The sequence below is a fragment of the Aethalodelphis obliquidens genome, unplaced genomic scaffold (genome assembly GCF_003676395.1).
Source record: "Aethalodelphis obliquidens isolate GAN/ISIS:26980383/991018 unplaced genomic scaffold, ASM367639v1 scaffold6, whole genome shotgun sequence".
In the NCBI taxonomy this organism is placed as follows: domain Eukaryota; kingdom Metazoa; phylum Chordata; class Mammalia; order Artiodactyla; family Delphinidae; genus Aethalodelphis; species Aethalodelphis obliquidens.
The window spans coordinates 3,199,107-3,220,469 of NW_020837950.1; the positions used below are offsets into that span (position 1 = coordinate 3,199,107).

Sequence of the window (21,363 nt, forward strand, 5' to 3'; positions counted from 1 at the left end):
ATAATGGATTAAAGACCTAAATGTAAGGCCAGACACTGTGAAACTCTTAGAGGAAAACATAGGAAGAACACTCTGACATAAATTGCAGCAAGATCTTTTTTTGACCCACCTCCTAGAGAAATGGAAATAAAAACAAAAATAAACAAATGGGACCTAATGAAACTTCAAAGCTTTTGGACAGCAAAGGAAACCATAAACAAGACCAAAAGACAACCCTCAGAATGGGAGAAAATATTTGCAAATGAAGCAACTGACAAAGGATTAATCTCCAAAATATACAAGCAGCTTATGCAGTTCAGTATCAAAAAAACAGCCCAATCAAAAAATGGGTGGAAGACCTAAAGGCACATTTCTCCAAAGAAGACATACAGATGGCCAACAAACACATGAAGAGATGCTCAGCATAACTAATTGTAATTTCTAAAAATTGGAAAAAAACTCAAATAATCATTAACTGGTGAATGGATAAATGGCTAAACAAACCATGGCACATTCATACAATGGATTACTACTCAGCAAGAAAATGGTGCAAACTACCTATATAAGCAACAACATGAATGAACATCAAATACCTATGCTAAAGTGAAAGAAGCCAGACTCAAAAGGCTACATACTATATGATTCCATTTATAGAACATTCTGGAAAGGCAAAACTATGGGACAGAAGCCAGATAAATGCAGATAAGTGTTCACCAAGGGCTGGGGGTGGGAAAAGAGAATTGACTACAAAGGGGGAACTTTTTGGAGTAATGGAAATATTCTGTATTTTGATTGTGACAGTGCTTACCCAACTACATGCATTTGTCAAAATTCATAGAACTGATTTGAGAACACCCTGAACCAGAAAAGGATAAATTTTACTGTATGTAAATTATACCTTAATCAACCTGACTCAAAACCGAGCAGAGAAAGGGTTAATGAGGCTCTTCTCTATTAGTACTTAAGCAAGCAAATCATTAGCTTGCTGCTTGGGAATCAGGAATGAACCATGCTTTGCCGAGGGACCAAAGAAACTAGTGAAACTCAGCTCCCTGCTCATCATTCCCACTGTTTTTCTTCTTTACATGCTCGCCCTGATAAACAGGTAATAAGGCACTTCAAAATCCTTAATCTCTTCAAAATATGTAATGGAAAGATAGAATATGTTGCAGGCTTATAAGTTGCTTGAAGCAAGGTCTTTATTTTTTGTGTATTATAGTCTGTGGCAAAACCATTAATTGACAAATGCCATTTAGCCCCATGTAAGACACTGAGCTCTCACTTATTTGCTACTCCGTAGAGCTGCTGTGAAAATCAAGAGGACATACTTGCACTGTATAAACGATAAAGTGCTAAATAAATACAGGTGGTCTCGTTGCCAAATATTAACAAACTAGACATAACAAACAAACTGGGATTTCAGGCATCAGAGAGTAAACCACAAACAGGTTGTAGGTAAGATGTAAAGGAAAGAATTACTTGACTTGCATCTATGTTTGGCCCCATTGCCATCTTCTTGCCCAATGAGGAGAATCTGTGGTGTTCAGGAGTTCAGTCCATAGCATTGATGAACGGCAGGAGTGAAATTTGACGTATTAGAGTGGGAAGCGACTAAATGGAAGGACTGCTATAGGCAAAAGTTGGACTTAGAAGCTCTGAAAGAGTGAATCTTCAACAGGTGGTTTTTTGTTTGTTTTTGTTTGTTTGTTGTTTGTTTTTGGTACTCCAGTCTTCTGTGAAGTGGGGGTCTCATTCTAGATAGAGGTGACCATTGTAGTAAATGTACTGTGTCACCCATACCAAACCATTTCTTCTGATATCTCATCTTCCAGGATTTTTGCCACTCTAGTTCTCCATACATTTTTTTCCATAAACAGCCAGCTTTTATGCTTATGAATATTGTCATGAACCCACGGATATCAGTGATAAAGTTTTAGCTATAGTCATAACAGATTTCTCCTTTATAGACATACACACACAATTAGAAACCTTGCTTTTTTGCCTTTTAGATTGCTATATCATTTGTCTTGGAGAGGTACTCCATGTTGAGCTCAAGAAATATTTATTCATATGACTTTATTTGATAACTTATTCATGGGGTATTTCAGAATTATGAAATGAATTCTAGCAATATGGCTTTGGCAAGATCACTGAACATGTGTTTTCTTGCTTGCAAAACGCAGTTAATAGTTTCAACTTTGCTGTTGTCACCATGTTGTTTTAAGAGTCACGATAGCTTAGGCAAGCTTGCAGTTTACTCTGAAGTTTTGTGCTGATGTAAGGCAGTAGTATTTTTTAATTTAATTTAATTTATTTATTTATCTATTTATTTTTGGCTGCATTGGGTCTTTGTTGCTGCGCACAAGCTTTCTCTAGTTGTGGTGAGCGGGGGCTGCTCTTCGCTGCAGTGCGCGGGCTTCTCATTGTGGTGGCTTCTCTTGTTGCGGCACACGGGCTCTAGGCATGCGGGCTTCAGTAGTTGTGGCTCGCGGGCTCTAGAGCACAGGCTCGGTAGTTGTGGTGCACGGGCTCAGTTGCTCTGCGGCATGTGGGATCTTCCCAGACCAGGGATCGAACCCGTGTCCCCTGCATTGCCAGGTGGATTCTTAACCACTGTGCCACCAGGGAAGCCCTGCAGTAGTAGTATTAATGGCATTCTCTTCATTATTTTTACCACTCCCAGAAGAGGGTACACTGATAAATTGTATGTTTCTCCAGGGAGAGTCACTCCGGGACAGCTCATGTCGTATATTCATCTCTTCAAGAACAACCTCAAAGCTCTAGGGAATCACTGTGGGCTCCTACAGCTTGGACTGGCCACTGTTCAAACTCTGAAACACCCGCAGACTGCCAAGTGGGACAACTTTCTGGCTTTTGAAAGGCTCCTTCTCCAGGTATGTTGCTCTGGGAGCTTCTTGGGATATTAATAATTAAAGTTTTTAATTCCAGGGAAAATCTTTGATATTTATTATAATCTTAGTAATAAATCATATTGTTGACATATGCTCTATATCATATTTTCTTAAGTGCCTCCAATTTAAAATTCAAGTAGCAGTTTTTTTCTGTATCTACTTTTTTTTTTTACAGTAACGTCTTTGGCTTCTCATTCAATACTTTAGAATGTTTTTTGAGTATTTGACTAAACTTTGAAGATCTCTTTTCAGTTTTATGCCATTTGGGCCTTTCTTGATCTTCATGGCATCTTTATTTAATCCTTGCTACTTTTCCTGTAGAATATTGCTACTGTTTACATTTCTTCTGACACTACTTTCTAATCCTTAAACAACAAATAGCATGTGGCTTAAAATGATGCTTATAATAGACGAAAGGGAGGCAAACTCCATTTATAATTTTCTTTTTTTTAAAGTATTAGCTTATTTATTTATTTATTTATTTATTTGGATGCTCTGGGACTTAGTTGTGGCACATGGGATCTTTCTTGCCACATGCGGGATCTTTAGTTGTGGCGTGCGGGATCTTTTTTTAGTTGCAGCATGCGGGATCTTAGTTGCGGCATGTGGGATCTAGTTTCCTGACCAGGGATCCAACCGGGGCCCCCTGCATTGGGAGGGTGGAGTCATAACGCCTGGACCACCAGGGAAGTCCTCATTTGTAATTTTCATGAAGAGAGACGTATGTGGAGTAGGACCTTTTCACTATTGATAAAATATTTTCATGGGAAACTTTTAAGAAGATGTATTTTTAAAAATTATAAAGTATTTCAAACACATAAAATAATATGACAAATATTTATGTACCTTACACATAGATTCAATATAATTTACTAGTTTTTTATGTTTACTTTATATCCTTTTTCATTAAAGAAATAAAACTAGACATAAAGTTGAAGCATTTCTGATACTATACCCTTTTTCTGCTCTGATTCTCCTTTTTCCTTTCCCAGAGGTAATCACAAGCTTGATTCCTTGTTTCTATATGTTTATTAAATATTTATTTTTCCATAAATAATACAGAGTATTATGCTATGGGTTTTACTTTTTATGTAAGTGATACCACATTATAAGTATCCCTAAACAACCTGCTTTTCCCTCTCAGCATTCTGTTTTAAGATAATCCAAATTGACATGTATAGATTTAATTGTATAAATATTCAATTTATGGAATCCATATTGATGTATAATTAGACTGTTCCATATTTGTGTGTGTGTGTGTGTGTGTGTGTGTGTGTGTGTGTGTGGTTTGAAAGAATGAGATGAATATCCTGGAACTTGTCTTCTGGTCCACATGTGAGAGAGTGTCTCTAGGGCATATACCTTGGAGAGGAATGTTATTTTGTTGACCATGCATATTGTTGAGTTTACCAAATATCACCAAACTGATCATCAAAGACTTTGAACTAGTTGACTCTTCTGCTAGGACTGGATGACAGTTTGTTTCCCAGCATAGTGTCCAGCACTCAGTATTATCAAATTTAAACATTTCTTTATAATGGGTCAATACTGTCTTTGTATAAATTTGCATTTCTCTGGCTACTGATGAGGCTGAGCACCTTCTGTAGTATTTATTAGCTATTCAGTTTTCCTCTTCTACCAATTGCTCATTTTTATACTTATTTATCTATTTAGGTAACAGAAAAAACTGTTTTATGTCATGCAAATACTTCTCCCAGACTGTGGTTTGGCTTTTAAATTTAATTCCTATATGTTTTGTTGTACAGAATTTTTGCATTTGATGTACTCTAGTTAATGAATATTATCTTTTATAGTTTATTCTTATTTATGTTTTATATTAGAAATCTTTTTGTACCCCTAATTTCTAAATCTTTTGTTCCGTATTTTCCACTAAAAATTAATTTTTGTTTTTGACATTTGAATTTTTATTTATTTATTTAACATCTTTATTGGAGTATAATTGCTTTACAATGTGTGTTAGTTTCTGCTTTATAATAAAGTGAATCAGCCATACATATACATATATCCCCATATCTCCTCCCTCTTGCATCTCCCTCCCGCCCTCCCTGACATTTGAATTTTTAATCCACCTGGCATTTATCATTGTTTATATTATTGGGATCTCATTTTCTTTTCTTCCATATGGATAGCCTATTCTCCCCACACCATTTATGAAATATTCCATTGTGCTGTAGATTACTTACCTCACAGTCATTTCCCTCTTTCTCATGTTGGCAGAACACCAGTTTTGTTCCAGTGTCCACTCTTTTCCCACATGATTCAGGCAAATCCTGATTGGTCTCAGACTATATTAATATTCTCATCTCCCCACCTAATGACTGGTTTAGCAGTTCTAGCCTAAGGGAGGCAAAGCGAAGTTTGCTGGAGGTGCTCCTAAGAAAGATTTTCTTTTGCCCTTGTAGAAAAATACATAATGAAGAAACAAGCTCCTTTTTATTGATATATGTTTGTGACACTTTGAGTATTTTGTAATAATGAAGGGAGCTCACTGAGATCCTGAAAAAGATAAACAGAACCTAAATCCTTAAAGATGACTTTGAGTCTTACCTCAGAATATCTTGTTTTGTGAGATGATGATTCTTCTCATTGTTTAAGCCATTTTAGGTGGTTTTCTATTATTTGGAACCAAAAGATATTCATCCTTTTCTCAATGATACATGATACACTAAGATCTCATATAAAAATAGGTTTGTATCTCACTTTCTAGTCTGTTTCAGTGGTCAGTTTATCCATCACAGAATTAACACCACAGTGTTAAAATTAACATGTCCAGTTTTATGCCTTTCTCTATAAAAGAAACTTACTAGATTTCTTATGGGTATTTTAATGATTTTAATACCAGTTGTAAATTGAATTTTCTAATTGCTCATTGCTAGTGTATTGGAATACTCTTGGCTTGACTTTTGACTGGTGATCACTTGTCCAACCTTGCATTTTCTCTTAATGTTTGTTTTCCTATTTCTTGCTGTGATTCATTGGTTGTCCTGTATTTCCTCTGCAGGCAATAATATTATCTGTGAATAATGGCAGTTTTGTTACTTCCTTTACACACTTCATACCACTTTCTTTTTTATTGCACTGACCAGGCATACTACAACCCTACTCAACAGAGGCAATGAAAATAGGCATTTTCATCTTATTCCTGACTTTAAACACAATGTTCTAATATTTTACCATTAAATATTATGTTTTGTTTTGTTTTTAATCAGGCTAGGGAAGTTCCTTCTTAATCGTATTTTGCTGAATTGTTGTTGTTGTTATTGCTGTTTTTATCCTGCCTGAGTGTTGAATTTCACTTAATACAGATTCTGAAATTTTTTAGATGAATATATATATATGGTTTTTCTCCCATAATCTGTTAATGTGGTGAATTGTATTTATAGTTTTTTAAATAATCATTACTGCATTCCTGGGATAAGTTTAACTTGATCCTACACACACACACACACACACACACACACACACACACACACACTGCTAGATTTAGTTTACTAATATTTTATTTACGCATTTGCATTTATGCTTGTGGGTGAGATTACCTTATAATTTTCCTTCATTGTGCTGATGTTGTCCAGTTTCGCAACAAAGGTTATAGTAGTTAGGTAAAATCAGAGTGAGTTTCATTTTTTGTGTTCTTTGGAGCTATTTGTATAAGAAAGGAATTTTCAGTAGCTTAAAAGTGAAATATGCCTAAATTTAGAATCATGTGGACCTGCTGTGTTGTTGTTAGACTTAGATTTGTACTTCCAATTTGATTACTTAAGTGTTTATAGATCTATTTAATTCTCTGTTTCTTCCTGAGATTATTTTGGTAGTTTATATTCATTTAAATCCATTCATCTATATTTTCAAATTGGCATAAATTTATTTATAGAATTCTCTTAAAATTTTTAAATCTCTTTTGAGTATATAGTTGTAATTCCTTTTTTCAATACCTGATATTTTTATTGCAAAATTAACTCTCCTTTTGATTTTGGTTCATATTAGCAGAATTTTATTAGTCATTCTAAAGAATCAGCTTTAGTTTTTTATTTTGATATACTCATTTGTGCTCTGTTTTATTTTTCATTAATTTCTGTTTTTATCTTATTTCCTTTCTTCTGTATTCTTTGGTTTTACTCTGTTGTTCTTTTTTTAACTTCCTATTTTCAAATAATGTATTTAAGATTATGAATTTCCCTCTAAATACTGCTGTAGCTTAGTCCAAAAGTTTGACTGTCTTTGTTGTTATTCAGTTCTAAATATTTCACAATTTCTATTATGATTTTCCCTTTGATTTATTTATTATTTAGATTGCATGATATTTTTTAAGTTTATAAATATATGAGGTGTTTTTTTTTTTGTTTGTTTGTTTTTTGCTTTACGCGGGCCTCTCACTGTTGTGGCCTCTCCCACTGCGGAGCATACGCTCTGGATGCGCAGGCTCAGTGGCCATGGTTCATGGGCCCAGCCGCTCTGCGACATGTGGGATCTTCCCGGACCGGGGCACGAACCCATGTCCTCTGCATCGGCAGGTGGACTCTCAACCACTGCGCCACCAGGGAAGCCCTATATGAGGTCTTTAAAAAAAAACTTACTTTTACTTGATTATTAGATTATGGTCAGAGAATGTGTTTTGAATGATATAATCTCCTTATTTATGTGACTTCCTTTGTATGTGATTCATTTCTCTAAATGGTCCACATATACTCAAAAAGAATGTTTATTCTCTAATTGTTTTATGTAGTGTTACATAAATGTCCCTTAGCTTACAGTAATCATATATAATATATATTAAAATATATATTATTATAATATAAATAATTCAAATAAATATAAATGATTCAAGATACATTTTTTAAAAATTCTTTATCTCCTTACTTACTAGCTTCTGACAGAAGTGTTTTCAAGTTTCCCACTATGATTGTGGATTTATCAATTATTCCTTATATTTTTTCTGTAACTATATCTATCTATATCACCTATATCTATATCTACTTATTAAAAACCAGGTCACAATTCTAATGTAGTACCACAGGGTTCATTCTAGTTTTCTCCCTTTCCTTATCTATAAATCCCTTCTGTAGGTAACCAGTCTCCATTAGCACTGCTGCCCCTCTCACAGGTGCCTTCCTCACCTCACCTGGGCTTGTCTTCCTGCTCCAGGCTATGGCCAGGCCCACAAGGATGTTCTCTTTTACTTCACACAAAGGTGCCCCTATTGAAACCTCTCCACATGAATGCCCTTCCCGCCTCACTCAGGCTCTGACCTCTAGTGCTGTGCTGCCTGGCTTCCACCTCTTGTGTGGGTGCCCTCCTCACCCCTCTCAGGCTCCAGGACCCCACACCAAGCCCCGCTGCTGCTCCCATGGCACAGATGCCGTCTTCCCTCTGTAGGCTCAGACATCCCATGCCAGAATATTGCCATTGCCCTGTTTGCATGTTCTCACCTCCCTGCTCAGGCTCTGACACTCAATCTTGGGAAATTGCTGTCCTCCAACCTCCCCATGGATGCCTGTCTCACCTCCTTTGGTTCTGACAACCTGTTTAGGGCTGCTGCTTCATTCCCCTCCCTTCTCTGCCCACCCCACTCCCTCACAGAGATTCCCTCCTCATCTCACAGGGGCCTTGGTCGCCATTTAGACACACCCCTCATCTTGCTCAGGTTCTGAAACCCTGTACTGGGTCTTCACTGCCGCCAGCCTCTGTGAGGTTCTTTTCTGCCACTTTGGGTTCCAACAACCCCTGCTTAGCTCTGCCACCCACTATGCGAAGATGCCCTCCTCACCCTCTTTTGATGCTGACACCCTGCACTGGGAGGCCCCTGCTTCCCGCCATGCACTCCCTTGGGCTCTGGCAACCTGCTCTAGGCCACTGCTACAACCTCCCTCCCTCTTCCTGCCCTGCCACCAGGACAACCTCTTCACCCCTGCCCACCACTGACACCCTGCAAGGTGAATCTCTAGCAGCAAAATCTAACAAGAGTGTTTCAAAACAAGGCACAGCAGTTTTCTCCCAAGAATGATAATCCTTCAGCTCACCAGAGATTTCTGAAGAAACATGACACAGTATTAATTCTGTGGCATCTTATATTTATAATTAATTTTTGGAATCCTTTTCCATGTTAGACTGCCTCCGATGTGACCACAGTACTTGGTGTGCTTCTCTCAGCAAGTGGAGAAGGAATAAAAAGACAGGGAAAAAGAAGTAACATTTAAAATGCTAAAACCTCACTTTTATCATAATTGCACATTACCCTGACCAGCACTGTGTTCTCAGTCATTTCTGGGTCCTCATAAGTTAGTGTTTTCGCACAGGCGAACTTATACACCAGCCATAGCAATTGCTCTTTGTTTATGAACAGGCTTATTTTATCTAGTATACACTCATCCATTATTGTAATGAGTCATAATATATGCTGAGTTGCCCTATTTACAGACTTCGGTATGAAAGTAGAGCATCTGAGTTTATTTGGAGCGTGAGGACAATGTCTAGATTTTTCCTATGGGCTTGAGAGCCACCTAATGCAAACCTCAGCCAGCGCTGAGAGCTGTGTATTTCTTTGGAGACTCATTTCCACCACTCTCTCCCCAGCCTCCGTCACTGAACCTCAGTGTTGACTTCATGGCCTAAGTAACCCTGTAGACAACCTTGGTAAAGAAAAAGAAATTGATCTTGGAAATGTATAATTAAACACAGGTTACTGCATTCCTTCTACTCACTGCCATCTCCTGGCTCAGTGGTTCTGGTGATTTAATGACTAGTCAGCAAGAGATCTGGGTACTATTCATAAGACTTATGTTTGACTCAGGCCCTGGAATATGACAGAAAGATAATACTGTGTGCTCAAAAGAAAAACTTTTTTGATTATTATTGGGAAAAATCTAATAATTATTTGCAGTGAATGTTTTTAAAAACCAAAGGGGATAAAGCATCTTCTCAATTCCTTTTTCTCTCCATTTTCATCAAGGTCCAATATCACAGTCTGTGTTTTAGGCATTCAGCACATATGTGCTAATTAACAAGTAATTCTGTTTGTATTTCAAGTTAAAAAATGTAGAAACGAAGTTGAACCTGAACGTGGCTGCATCTATGATTCTATTAATGAATGTATTCACTTGTAAAAGTAGCTTTTTTTTTTTTTTTGTGGAACGCGGGCCTCTCACTGTTGTGGCCTCTCCTGTTGCAGAGCACAGGCTCCGGATGCGCAGGCTCAGCGGCCATGGCTCACGGGCCCAGCCACTCCGTGGCATGTGGGATCTTCCCAGACCGGGCATGAACCCGTGTCCCCTGCATTGGCAGGCGGACTCTCAACCACTGTGCCACCAGGGAAGCCCTGCTTTTCTTTTAATCAAAGTACAGATTTACTTAATTTTGTGGTAGCCTTTGAAGAATTCTTTTTTTATTACTATAAAAAAAAAGAAAGTTTGATTTAGCTTCCTCATCTAAATGGGAATAAAGTGCCTATATCATAGTGTTATTGTCAGGATTGGATGAGATTACATATGTATATCACTAAGTACAGTGCTTGACATCTAGTAAATGCTCAATAAATAGTAGTCATTATTTATTCTTTAGCTGAGCCAAAAATATTGCAAATGCCAATTTACTTTATGCAAGTAATAGTTTTAATATATTCTCAACTAGATTTTGTTTTTCTAAATTAAAATTTACTGAGGAAGAATGAGACTGTTACATAGAAAACTGTTACTGTCTTTTTTTACTTACTATTTGATGATGTTTAACAGTATTTTTCTTAAATCCAGATTTAAATCTCATTGTTTCTACGTTGTATATCTGATGTTTTTATGCTAATTGTTTCAAAGAAAAATTTTATTGACAATTTATTGGTGGTTATAAAACGATAGCAAACTATGTAGTAGAGGAAGCAGCTGTGTTTATACTTTCTAAAAAACATACTTTATAAATATATATGTAGTATCTATCTCCAGTTTTTTTTTTAGGTAGAATTTACATTTCTAAATAAAAAAATCCAACTTGGAAAATGACCTTTTAAATTAAAAAAAATTTTTTTTGGCTGCATTGGGTCTTTGTTGCTATGAGCAGGCTTTCTCTAGTTGTGGCGAGCAGGGGCTCCTTGTCGTTGCGGTGCACTGGCGTCTCATTGTGGTGGCTTTGCTTGTTGCAGAGCACAGGCTCTAGCCATGCGGATTTCAGTAGTTGCAGCACATGGGCTCAGTAGTTGCGGCACACAGGCCCTAGAGCGCGCAGGCTTCAGTTGTTGTGGCCCGCAGGCTATAGAGCGCAGGCTCAGTAGTTGTGTTGCACAGGCTTAGTTACTCCGTGGCATGTGGGATCTTCCTGGACCAGAGCTCAAACCCGTGTCCCCTGCATTGGCAGGCGGATTCTTAACCACTGTGCCACCAGGGAAGTCTGGAAAATGACGTTTAAATAAAATATAAATGATTTATAGAGCCACTCATGATTTTCCAGGTAAATGTTGCTTTAGTTTTAAATGTTATCTGTCTTTGCAATGAAAAGTCGGCACAGCATTTTATCAGTTGCCAAAGCAGTTTTTAATAGGTAGAATTAGTTTTCTTTATGAGTTACTAAACTTCAGAGCATCTCTTCTGTACAGATCAAGTTTAACTAAACTAAATGACAGTATGTCTGCTTGTCCTATAGCAAATTGGTGGGTTTTACCTTCTCAGTCCTCTAGAGCTTCTATTAGGTCCCAAGCCAGACGGCTAGGCTTGGAAATGTAATGGCTCATTTTAGGTCTGTTCCTGACTTCACCAACACCCTGGGAGGTCCTGATTTGTCACTTGCAAAAGTGCTGGTGATATTATTTGGATGAAGAGTGAGGGAAGAGGCAAAACAAGGTGATCCCTAAAGTCAGACCTGAGTGTTGTTTACGGTTACGGAGATTTTTCATAGGATTTTTGCTGAGAAGGAAAATTGTGGAGCATGTTAAAAGAAAATCTCTTGTTTCTTTATGCTCTACTCTTAACACTTCCGACACCAAATGTGTAGGGGTTTTTCCCACACCAAGCAATCCTCCAACCCACTACTGGGTGTCACACCCACTGGGTATCCTGTAATTCAATTATGAGTAACTAAATGGAGTTAGCACAGACCCCGCAGGTTATGGGCTAAGTCTCACAAGACTGCCCCCCACTTTAGACACCAGTTGCAAGTCTGGGCCTCTCGTACTTCTGACCAACCTGCTATCAATCAGGGTTCCCACGACCCCCTCTTTGGGTTCCATAATTTGCCATAATGGCTCACAAAACTCAGGGAAACATTTATATTTTTATTTATTTATTTTTCAACACTTTATTTTTTATTTTTTCAACATCTTTATTGGAGTATCATTGCTTTACAATGTTGTGTTAGTTTCTGCTGTATAAGAAAGTGAATCAGCTTTCTGTACATATACATGTACAGAATCAATCAGTACATATACATATATCCTCATATCCCCTCCCTCTTGTGTCTCCCTCCCTCCCACCCTCCCTATCCCACCCCTCTAGGTGGTCACAGAGCACCGAGCTGGTCTCCCTGTGCTATGCGGCTGCTTCCCACTAGCTATCTATTTTACATTTGGTAGTGTATATATGTCCATGCCCTCTCTCACTTCGTCCCAGCTTACCCTGCCTGAAACATTTATTTAAGTTTCAGCTTATTAGAACTCGGGTGAGGTCTGAAAGTGTCCTAAGAGCAGGAGCTTCTGTTCCCATGGAGTTGGGGTGTCCCACCCTCCCAGCACATGGATATGTTTACCAGCCCCAAAGCTCTCCAAACTCTATACTTTAGGGATTTTTATGGAGGCTTCATCTCGTAGACATGATTAATTATTAACTCAGTCTCTAGCCCTTCTCCCATTCCTGGAGGATGGGGCAGGGTGGGTGAATCTGAAAGTCCAAGCTTCTATTCTTGGCTTGGTCTTTCTGGTGACCAGCCCCTATCCAGGAGCTACCCAGGAACCCACCAAGAATCACCTCATTAGAACAAAAGATGCTCCTATCATCCAGGAAATTCCAAGGGATTTAGGAGTTCTGTGTACCAGGAATCAGGGTCCAAGACAAAATATTAGAACAAAAGATGCTCCTAGCAACCCTGTTGCTCAGGAAAATACAAGGGTTTTAGGAGCTATGTGCCAGGAACTGGGGACAGAGACCAAATATATGTTTCTTACTATGTCACAGTGGTTTTCACAGTATTACATCAAATTTACTGCAAAGGCCATTTATCAGAGGAGAACATCCCCCAGCCCGCCACCGATTTCCACCAAGAGAGGTTTTCCTAGGCACGCTCTTGGTCTGTCACTGATCCTTTATTCCCTCCTCTCTTACAGAGAGGGATGTTTTATCCAGTTGGCAAGTTTGGGACAAATGAATGAGCTGAAATCTGTCTTTTCTCCTCTTGGGAGGGACCCTGCATGTGGAGAGCACTGTGGGGCTCAGTGCTTTCAGAATCAGAATCTGCCCTCATTGGCTGGCAGCCTGTTCTTTCTCCACCCATCTTATTCTTTATAGCAAGCTGGCAGCAGCTTGTTTTGAATGAAATGTCTTAAATATTTTTGGAAAAAGGTTAAATGGGGATTTATCAGTTGCCTCTTTGGACATTTGTATTAAACAGTTGTATACAAAGAGAGGTAGGAATGAACCTAATACAGAAGAAAACTTTTTGGTTGAGCTGAAAATAGTTAAAGTCATTTTCCATTCTGAAAAGAAAAGGGGCAGCTTTGGCTTGAAGAATACTACCATTTCTTATTGATTCTAAAATATCCATTTTTTCACATTTTCACATTTCTGAAACTGGGGTGCATCTTGGAATCAATGGCATTTCTCACTCTAAGTGCAGTATTTTTTTCTCTTGCTAGGGTACATAAAATAATGGTGTGTGTTCTAATCAGTTGTGTCTTCCAGTCAATGAAATGGGGTTTTGAAAGTAGGAAGTGGATGAAAATTTCCCCAGATCTTGGGTCTGACTTAGTATTTTCCTGACTGTTCTGTTGCCATTGTGTTAAAATAGTGGCATTTGAGTGGCATATTGCCTTCACCGGCCGTGAGTATGATAAAAGATTTGTCACTTGGGGTATTCATCTCACTGGAGCACCTTTCATAAGTTAAGAAAGTGGTCTTTCTTTTAGGCAATTTTGTGACTATTAGACTATGCTGTGAATACATCATGATAATTTAAGTAATACTGAAATTTCCCCTAAACTGCCCTAGGACCAAGAAATACATGCTTTGGGGATGATCTCTTAGGTTGGCGCTATTAAGTCTTAGGTTAAGATTTTTATGAGTGGATTCTCAGTAGCTTAAGAATGTGTTGACTTAACTTGGGTCCCTATAGTGAAATATAAGTTGTGTAATATTTAAAATATAATACTAATTTATGATACTAATGTACAAATATTATTAAATTTGCTTATTTTTTTTACCTGTTTTGTATGTAACTCATTTTGATTAAAAATGTATAAGCCATTTTATTTACAACTGCTGATTTCTGATTTGAAACTAAAATTTAGTTAGAACAATATACCTGAAATTAGTTAACTTTATTTCAGAAATATATACACCCAGAAGCACTATTTAGAACAAGTGAAAAAAAATAATTTTTGAATACAAAGGCTATACTTGTCTCTCAACTTCTCTAACCCTTTGCTTTGTTTATCTTCTTTTTTCTATCGATGTCTCTAGGGCCTCTTTCTTCCTGGTTTTGGAGTGTTCCACATTATTCCTAGCTGTTAAGTATTAATAATTCCAGTAGTAGTGTTATAGATCTCCCCTTCCTGAGGTTGAACACACACACACACACACACACACACACACACACACACACACACACAAACACACACACATTCTTTCTTCCTCTCCCATGTGTAGCAGGCCTAAATAAAGAAAACTAGAGCTAAAGCAACTTGATTCTGACAAATAGGGAAACTTGGGGCTTTAACAATTGTTAATCCCTCTTATTAGAATGTTCTTTTCCAGTTCTTCTCATGGATGGTCAGATCAAAACTGAAATGCCATCTCCTCAGGGAAGCCTTCCCTGAATAGCTTTCCTCATCACTTTGTTTTATATTTGCTTTTCATTTTCTGACGTTATTTTGTTTACATAGTCATTGTCTCCCTCTGCTAGATTATAAGACAGTTGAAACTGGGGACCTTGTTGACCTGATTCAGGTATTCGAGTATGTCCCAGAATACAGAATCTTCATTTTCACACTTACAGTAGCAGGCTTTACTGCCTGTCTGTGGGAATTTGAGAGGTTTGTTATAAACATGGAGTTTACTTCCCATTGATTGGCTTGCAATAAATGGATAAAGATTTGAGTGGTTTACGTGAGTCTAAAGGGATGTCTTGTTTATGGCCTTTAGGGCAGAGGCTTAATGTTCTCACCACCTGGTGTCACCTTTTTACATAGTACATGGTCACCCAAAAGGACAGTGATTTTGCAGGTAGCCTTGCAGCTCGATGTGACCAGGTTCTGGTGAGTGAGACATGAGTAGGACTGATGTGGGCCACCTTCAGGCTGTGCACCGAAAGGAGAGGTATATGCCTTTCCTCTTCCCCTTTCTGTGTGTTGAATTGCAGCCAGAATGGCAAGAATGGGAGTAGCTGACTTGAATTATGAGAGGAAGCTATGTGTTGAAGATATTTGAATGGAAGGATGGAGGAACCATAGTTGGTTTGCTGGACCACTGACCTGGTCTTTATGTGAGTGACAAATATATTCCTATTTTGTTTAAGTCACTATAATTTTGAGCCTCTGTGATAGCAGCCAAACATTCCAATTAACATGGCCATCTTTTACTGCAGTTTTCATCACAGAAGTTTGTACTGTAAGTCTTATAATCCTGATAATTTATGATCTCATGGGGAAGTTAGCAAAATAATGGATTGTCTTGATGTTTGCACTCTTAAACATCACTAGATTCTGGGATAATTGGTAATAGTGTAGGAGATATAACTTATTTTAATGCAACACTAAATTATTAGAGTTTAAAAAAATTTTCCACAGATATTTATGGGAAAAAGTTCCAGATGAAGGACATTTGGAATTAAAGAGATCTGAGTAGCCTAATATGTTGGTTCTTCAGGGGCTCATGTGATTATACCCTTCTGAGGTATTAACTCTACCCCTTTTTCCCCCACAGTTCAGAACACTTGGGGAGACACTGTCTCATCTGTAGATAGAATAAACTTTTCTAGTCCTCAGAAATATAAATCGTCTCTTCGTCACTTTCTCTCTCCTCTAGGGAAGCCTCTGCCCTCTAGTTTCTTGCCAAGAGAGGTGTCACTTCCAAATGGTGGAGGGAAAAAGTTAAAATGCCTTCTCCAGAAGAAAATATTCTGTTCCATTCCACATAATAATGATCTCTTGAATGCATGCTGCCTGTCAGGTAGTGAAGTTATAAAACCAAAACATATACGGTTTCTTGGATGTGCATATAGTTTATTTTGTAATGTGTATTAGATATCAGTACGTTAGTACCATTTGTGCTAATTTTGGGGATACAGGACCAAGTAGGATTTCCTGGGCTGGTCGGAGTACCTGAGTACTGCATTTATAGTATTTTATAAATAAATTTCTTGAGCTGCTGATTTAGCCTTGAGGACTGTATACCAGAGGTTGGACAAGTTATGAACTTGACCTACCATGGTCCTACCACTGGTAAGTGTCAGGTTAAAACCCACATGTGTCTGGTTAAAACTCGCATGTCTGATACTGAAGCCATGCCCTTTACTGCTGTGTATTGCTATACTATTTGTCCTGGGGCAAGGCGTCAAATGACTGTTGGCCACTTTCTTCTCATACTCCACTTATGCTTGTTCTCAGGCTTTAGGATAAAAAAGTTTTCAAAACACAATAGGGTCTACATAACCCATTAATGTAGATTTCAATTTATATGCACTTAAGCTGACAACTTTCTCTGTGAATATTGAGGTCATTTTAATGTTTTCTACTAATTTGCTTGTTATTGATATATCTATACATTTGGCCTCCAGGTTAGAATTTCATCTTGAGTTTTGCTCCTCAGCAAGCCTGTTATTGAAACCTTATGAAACTTACACATTTCTCCATAAGGATATAGCATCTCAATTTCACTTTTCTCCAGCAGAATATTTTATTTTAATGTTGTTTTTCTCTCCTATCACATTAAGGTACTGTGTTTTTTAATAATAAAAGAGAAAGACAAATGGAAAATAGAACAAAAACACACATGAACTTCTTGTTCCTTTGCCCAGGGAGGGCACATTGCCAGGTTTTGGAGTTACGTGAATTTCTGCCAAATGTCTGATTAGAAAGTGAGAGTTTAAATATATAGGCTAAGTAAACTATTGCTTTTAAACTGGGTTTGCCTTAGAAGCAATGATATCATGTGTTATTCCAGCTGGAAGCTAGAGCTAGTAATCAAGCAAAGTAAGTTCAAGGCTAACAATTTTGGTTCTAGCGTTTTGTGGGTCTACCAAAAAAGTTTCAAATCCAGACCTCATGCCAGTGGCCAAAGGCACATCTGGGTGGGTCTTGGTTTTGTGAAAAACAAGAAGGGTACAACCATTCTGGTTTGCTTGACCAAAAGGGAAATAATAATGGTTTGTGCTTCCCTGCACTGACTGAATCTTCTATACCAGCCACTCCCTCTAGCTGTTTGTTCTATGCTGGCCACCCCAACGGTTGCTGGGATTCTTTTTTCCTTTTTTAAATATCTGGGGTTTTAAGAATGGAAGGCAATAACACCATCTAATTGATGTTTTTATAATGTTAGTTAGTCTTGGAGAAACCAAGGCTTACGTATGCCAATTCACAGGATGTCTTGGGTGCAACCGAATGGCAGGTCTCTCTGAAGGAAGGCTATGCCTAAGGCCGGCTGAATATCTCGAGGACCCCACGGCTTCACTTGTGACTTAAGATTCCGAGGGTGCTAGAGGCTCGCTTAACGTTAGTGAGCACGTGAGACTAGACAGTAGGGTTGGGCCTGAGTGTGGAGAAATCTAAAAAATTTTCTATTTTTTACCACTCTCAAAGAGCTACATAGAATGAATTATTATTTTTTTTTAAGATTTCTTTTTGATGCGGACTGTTTTTAAAGACTTTATTGAATTTGTTACAATATTGCTTCTGTTTTGTGTTTTGGTTGTTTTGGCCGCAAGGCATCTTAGCTCCCCGACCAGGGATCTTAGCTCCCCGACCAGGGATCAAACCCGCACCCCCTGCACTGGAAGGTGAATTCTTAACCATTGGACCGCCAGGGAAGTCCCTAGGATGAGTTATTTATTGAGGGTTTTTTTTTTTTTTTTTTTTTTTTTGGTGTGGGGAGAAGGCAGCACTGCCAGTCCTCAAAAGTAGGAGAAATATTTGTTCAGGATCTCAAGTTTCTTTCTGGCGAGGGACACCGTGAGGATTTGGCCACGCCTGGTTTACCTGAGCACCTTGACTGAATGTCTTTGCCTTGGTACTCCCTCTTTGCTCCCATCTTTGCTTCTAAGGGGAGGGACTGAAAGCAGAAGTGGAAGAGTACTGAATGGAAGCTGAACAGTCTGTCCCTTTTTCTCTAGAATGTGTTGGCCCTTGCTGTGATGAATGTCGAATGATCTGAAAATCCTAAAGCAGACATCCTTCATGAGGGGTACTATACGGGGCAGTCCTCTACACCCTCTTTCCTCGGTGTTAGGAGGCAGTAGGGGCAGTGCTAGCTTATAACTTGCAGGATACTGTTGCAGGGTCACTTTACAAACATTATGGAAATACTTCTTCTAGAGTAATTGATGTAATTTCATATCTATGCAGAAAAAAAATCCACAGCTGGGTGATTACATATTGGTTGTACTGTATGTTTTTAACAGGAATTTTCCCTAACACAGTATGCAGGAACACTATTCTTACTTTTTTTAAACCTCCTGATTTTGAGCTCTTAAAAAAAGTAACAAATATGCAAAACAATTGCCAAAAACCCTATTCCTAGGGGCAAAATGTGTTAAAAATTGATAGGTTACCACCCTGCCACATGGAGATATTTCTGTTATTATCCAGTCATGTGATTTTTTTAAAAAAAATCTATTGTGGTTTGACAACAGACAAAAGATTCCTTTTTGTACTTAGTCCATGTAGAGTTGATAGATATAGTCTTTTTTTTTTTTAAGTGAGTTGTTTTGTGTTGCTGTTTTGTTTGATATATTAGTGTTTGAAGTTTGCTTTCCTTGAAACATTTTGGATTCATACTTTTTAAAAAAATGAGGAAATGAAATTGGAAAAATTTGGGTTTGGTATTCCTGGTTATTAACTCTCACTGAAAAATATAGAATTTTTCTTGTATCTTGTCAAATACTTGATACCCATACTTTTTAACTTTAAACTTAAAGTATTGGTAGAAAAATATAAAATGTTAAAACATTATAACATTTATACAAGTAGAGTACATCATGGTATTTGGGGAGTAGAAGGAAGATAATTACATGAAACTTTAATATATGTAACATTTTCAGTTCACTTTTTTTAAAGTAACTTTTGTTTGGTGGATTTTTTTCTTTTGCTCCTGTAGATTTTTTTTTTTTTAATAATTGTAGTCTAAATGAGAAAAATAAAGAAAAAGATACATTACCAATAATCCCATAAATATAACTCTTAAGAAGAAAGCTGGGGCTTCCCTAGTGGCACAGTGGTTGAGAATCTGCCTGCCAATGCAGGGGACACGGGTTCGAGCCCTGGTCTGGGAAGATCCCACATGCCGCGGAGCAACTGGGCCCGTGCGCCACAACTACTGAGCCTGCGCGTCTGGAGCTTGTGCTCTGCAACAAGAGAGGCCGCGACAGTGAGAGGCCTGTGCACCGCGATGAAGAGTGGCCCCCGCTTGCCGCAACTAGAGAAAGCCCTCACACAGAAATGAAGACCCAACACAGCCAAAAATAAAATAAATAAATAAAATTAAAAAAAAAAAAGAAAAAGAAGAAAGCTGCCTATTTAAATATGATAAAATACAATAACCAAGGTATAAGTCGTCAGCACTCAACTGACCAGAACAGTTTCTAACGGCACCCACCTGATTTAAATTCTCTTTATGAATAATGCATATACTTATTGTGAAAAGGATTAATTCATTGTATTCCTGCTTAACATGACAAAAGAATAGAGAAAGAAAAGGAAAATATAGATCAAAAAAAATTTTTTAACATCTTTATTGGGGTATAATTGCTTTACAATGGTGTGTTAGTTTCTGCTTTATAACAAAGTGAATCAGTTATACATATACATATGTTTCCATATCTCTTCCCTCTTGCGTCTCCCTCCCTCCCACCCTCCCTATCCCACCCCTCCAGGCGGTCACAAAGCACCGATAGATCAAATTTTAAAAGCAAAGGTATTTTGCTTTTGTAGGGGTGAAATTACCTCCAAATGGAGATATTTCTTTTTTTTTTCTGAATTTTTGAATTTAATTTAATTTATTTTTTTGCGGTACGCGGACCTCTCACTGTTGTGGCCTCTCCCGTTGCGGAGCACAGGCTCTGGACGCGCAGGCTCAGCAGCCATGGCTCACGGGCCTACCCGCTTCGCGGCATGTGGGATCTTCCCGGACCGGGGCACGAACCCATGTCCCCTGCATCGACAGGCGGACTCTCAACCACTGCATCGACAGGCGGACTCAACCACTGCGCCAACCAGGGAAGCCCTATTTATTTTTTTATACCGGAGGTTCTTATTAGTTATCTATTTTATACATATTAGTGTATATATGTCAATCCCAATCTTCCAGTTCGTCACACCACCACCCCCATGCCCCCCACCAGTTTCCCCCCTTGGTGTCCATACGTTCTCTGCATCTGTGTCTCTATTTCTGCCCTGCAAACCAGTTCATCTGTACCATTTTTCTGGGTTCCACATATATGCGTTAATATATGATATTTGTTTTTCTCTTTCTGACTTACTTCACTCTGTATTACAGTCTCTAGATCCATCCACGTCTCTACAAATTACCCAGTTTCGTTCCTTTTTATGGCTGAGTAATATTACATTGTATATATGTACCACATCTTCTTTATCCATTCATCTGTCAATGGGCATTTAGGTTACTTCAAACCTGGCTATTGTAAATAGTGCTGCAATGAACACTGGGCTGCATGTGTCTTTTTGAATAATGGTTTTCTCTGGGTATATGCCTAGTAGTGGGATTGCTGGGTCGTATGGTAATTCTATTTTTAGTTTTTTAAGGAACCTCCATACTGTTCTCCATAGTGGCTGTATCAATTTACATTCCCACCAACAGTGCAAGAGGGTTCCCTTTTCTCCACACCCTCTCCAGCATTTATTGTTTGTAGATTTTCTGATGATGCCCATTCTAACTGGTGTGAGGTGATACCTCATTGTAGTTTTGATTTGCATATCTCTAATAATTAGTGACGTTGAGCAGCTTTTCATGTGCTTCTTGGCTATCTGTATGTCTTCTTTGGAGAAGTGTCTATTTAGGTCTTCTGCCCATTGTTTGATTCAGTTGTTTGTATT

The 21,363-nt window shown here is 38.2% G+C and overlaps 1 protein-coding gene across 6 annotated transcripts in view; it reads left to right on the forward strand.

The window, feature by feature from the left end:
• The window catches only part of SCFD2 (sec1 family domain containing 2), a 411,631-nt gene that overhangs the window by 67,069 nt on the left and 323,199 nt on the right, over nucleotides 1–21,363 (forward strand). For all 6 annotated transcript variants that reach the window (XM_027102958.1, XM_027102957.1, XM_027102959.1 and 3 more), the window contains exon 4: nucleotides 2,698–2,873. In XM_027102958.1, the coding sequence (XP_026958759.1) occupies nucleotides 2,698–2,873 (176 nt within the window). The remainder of the gene's footprint in view (nucleotides 1–2,697; nucleotides 2,874–21,363) is intronic.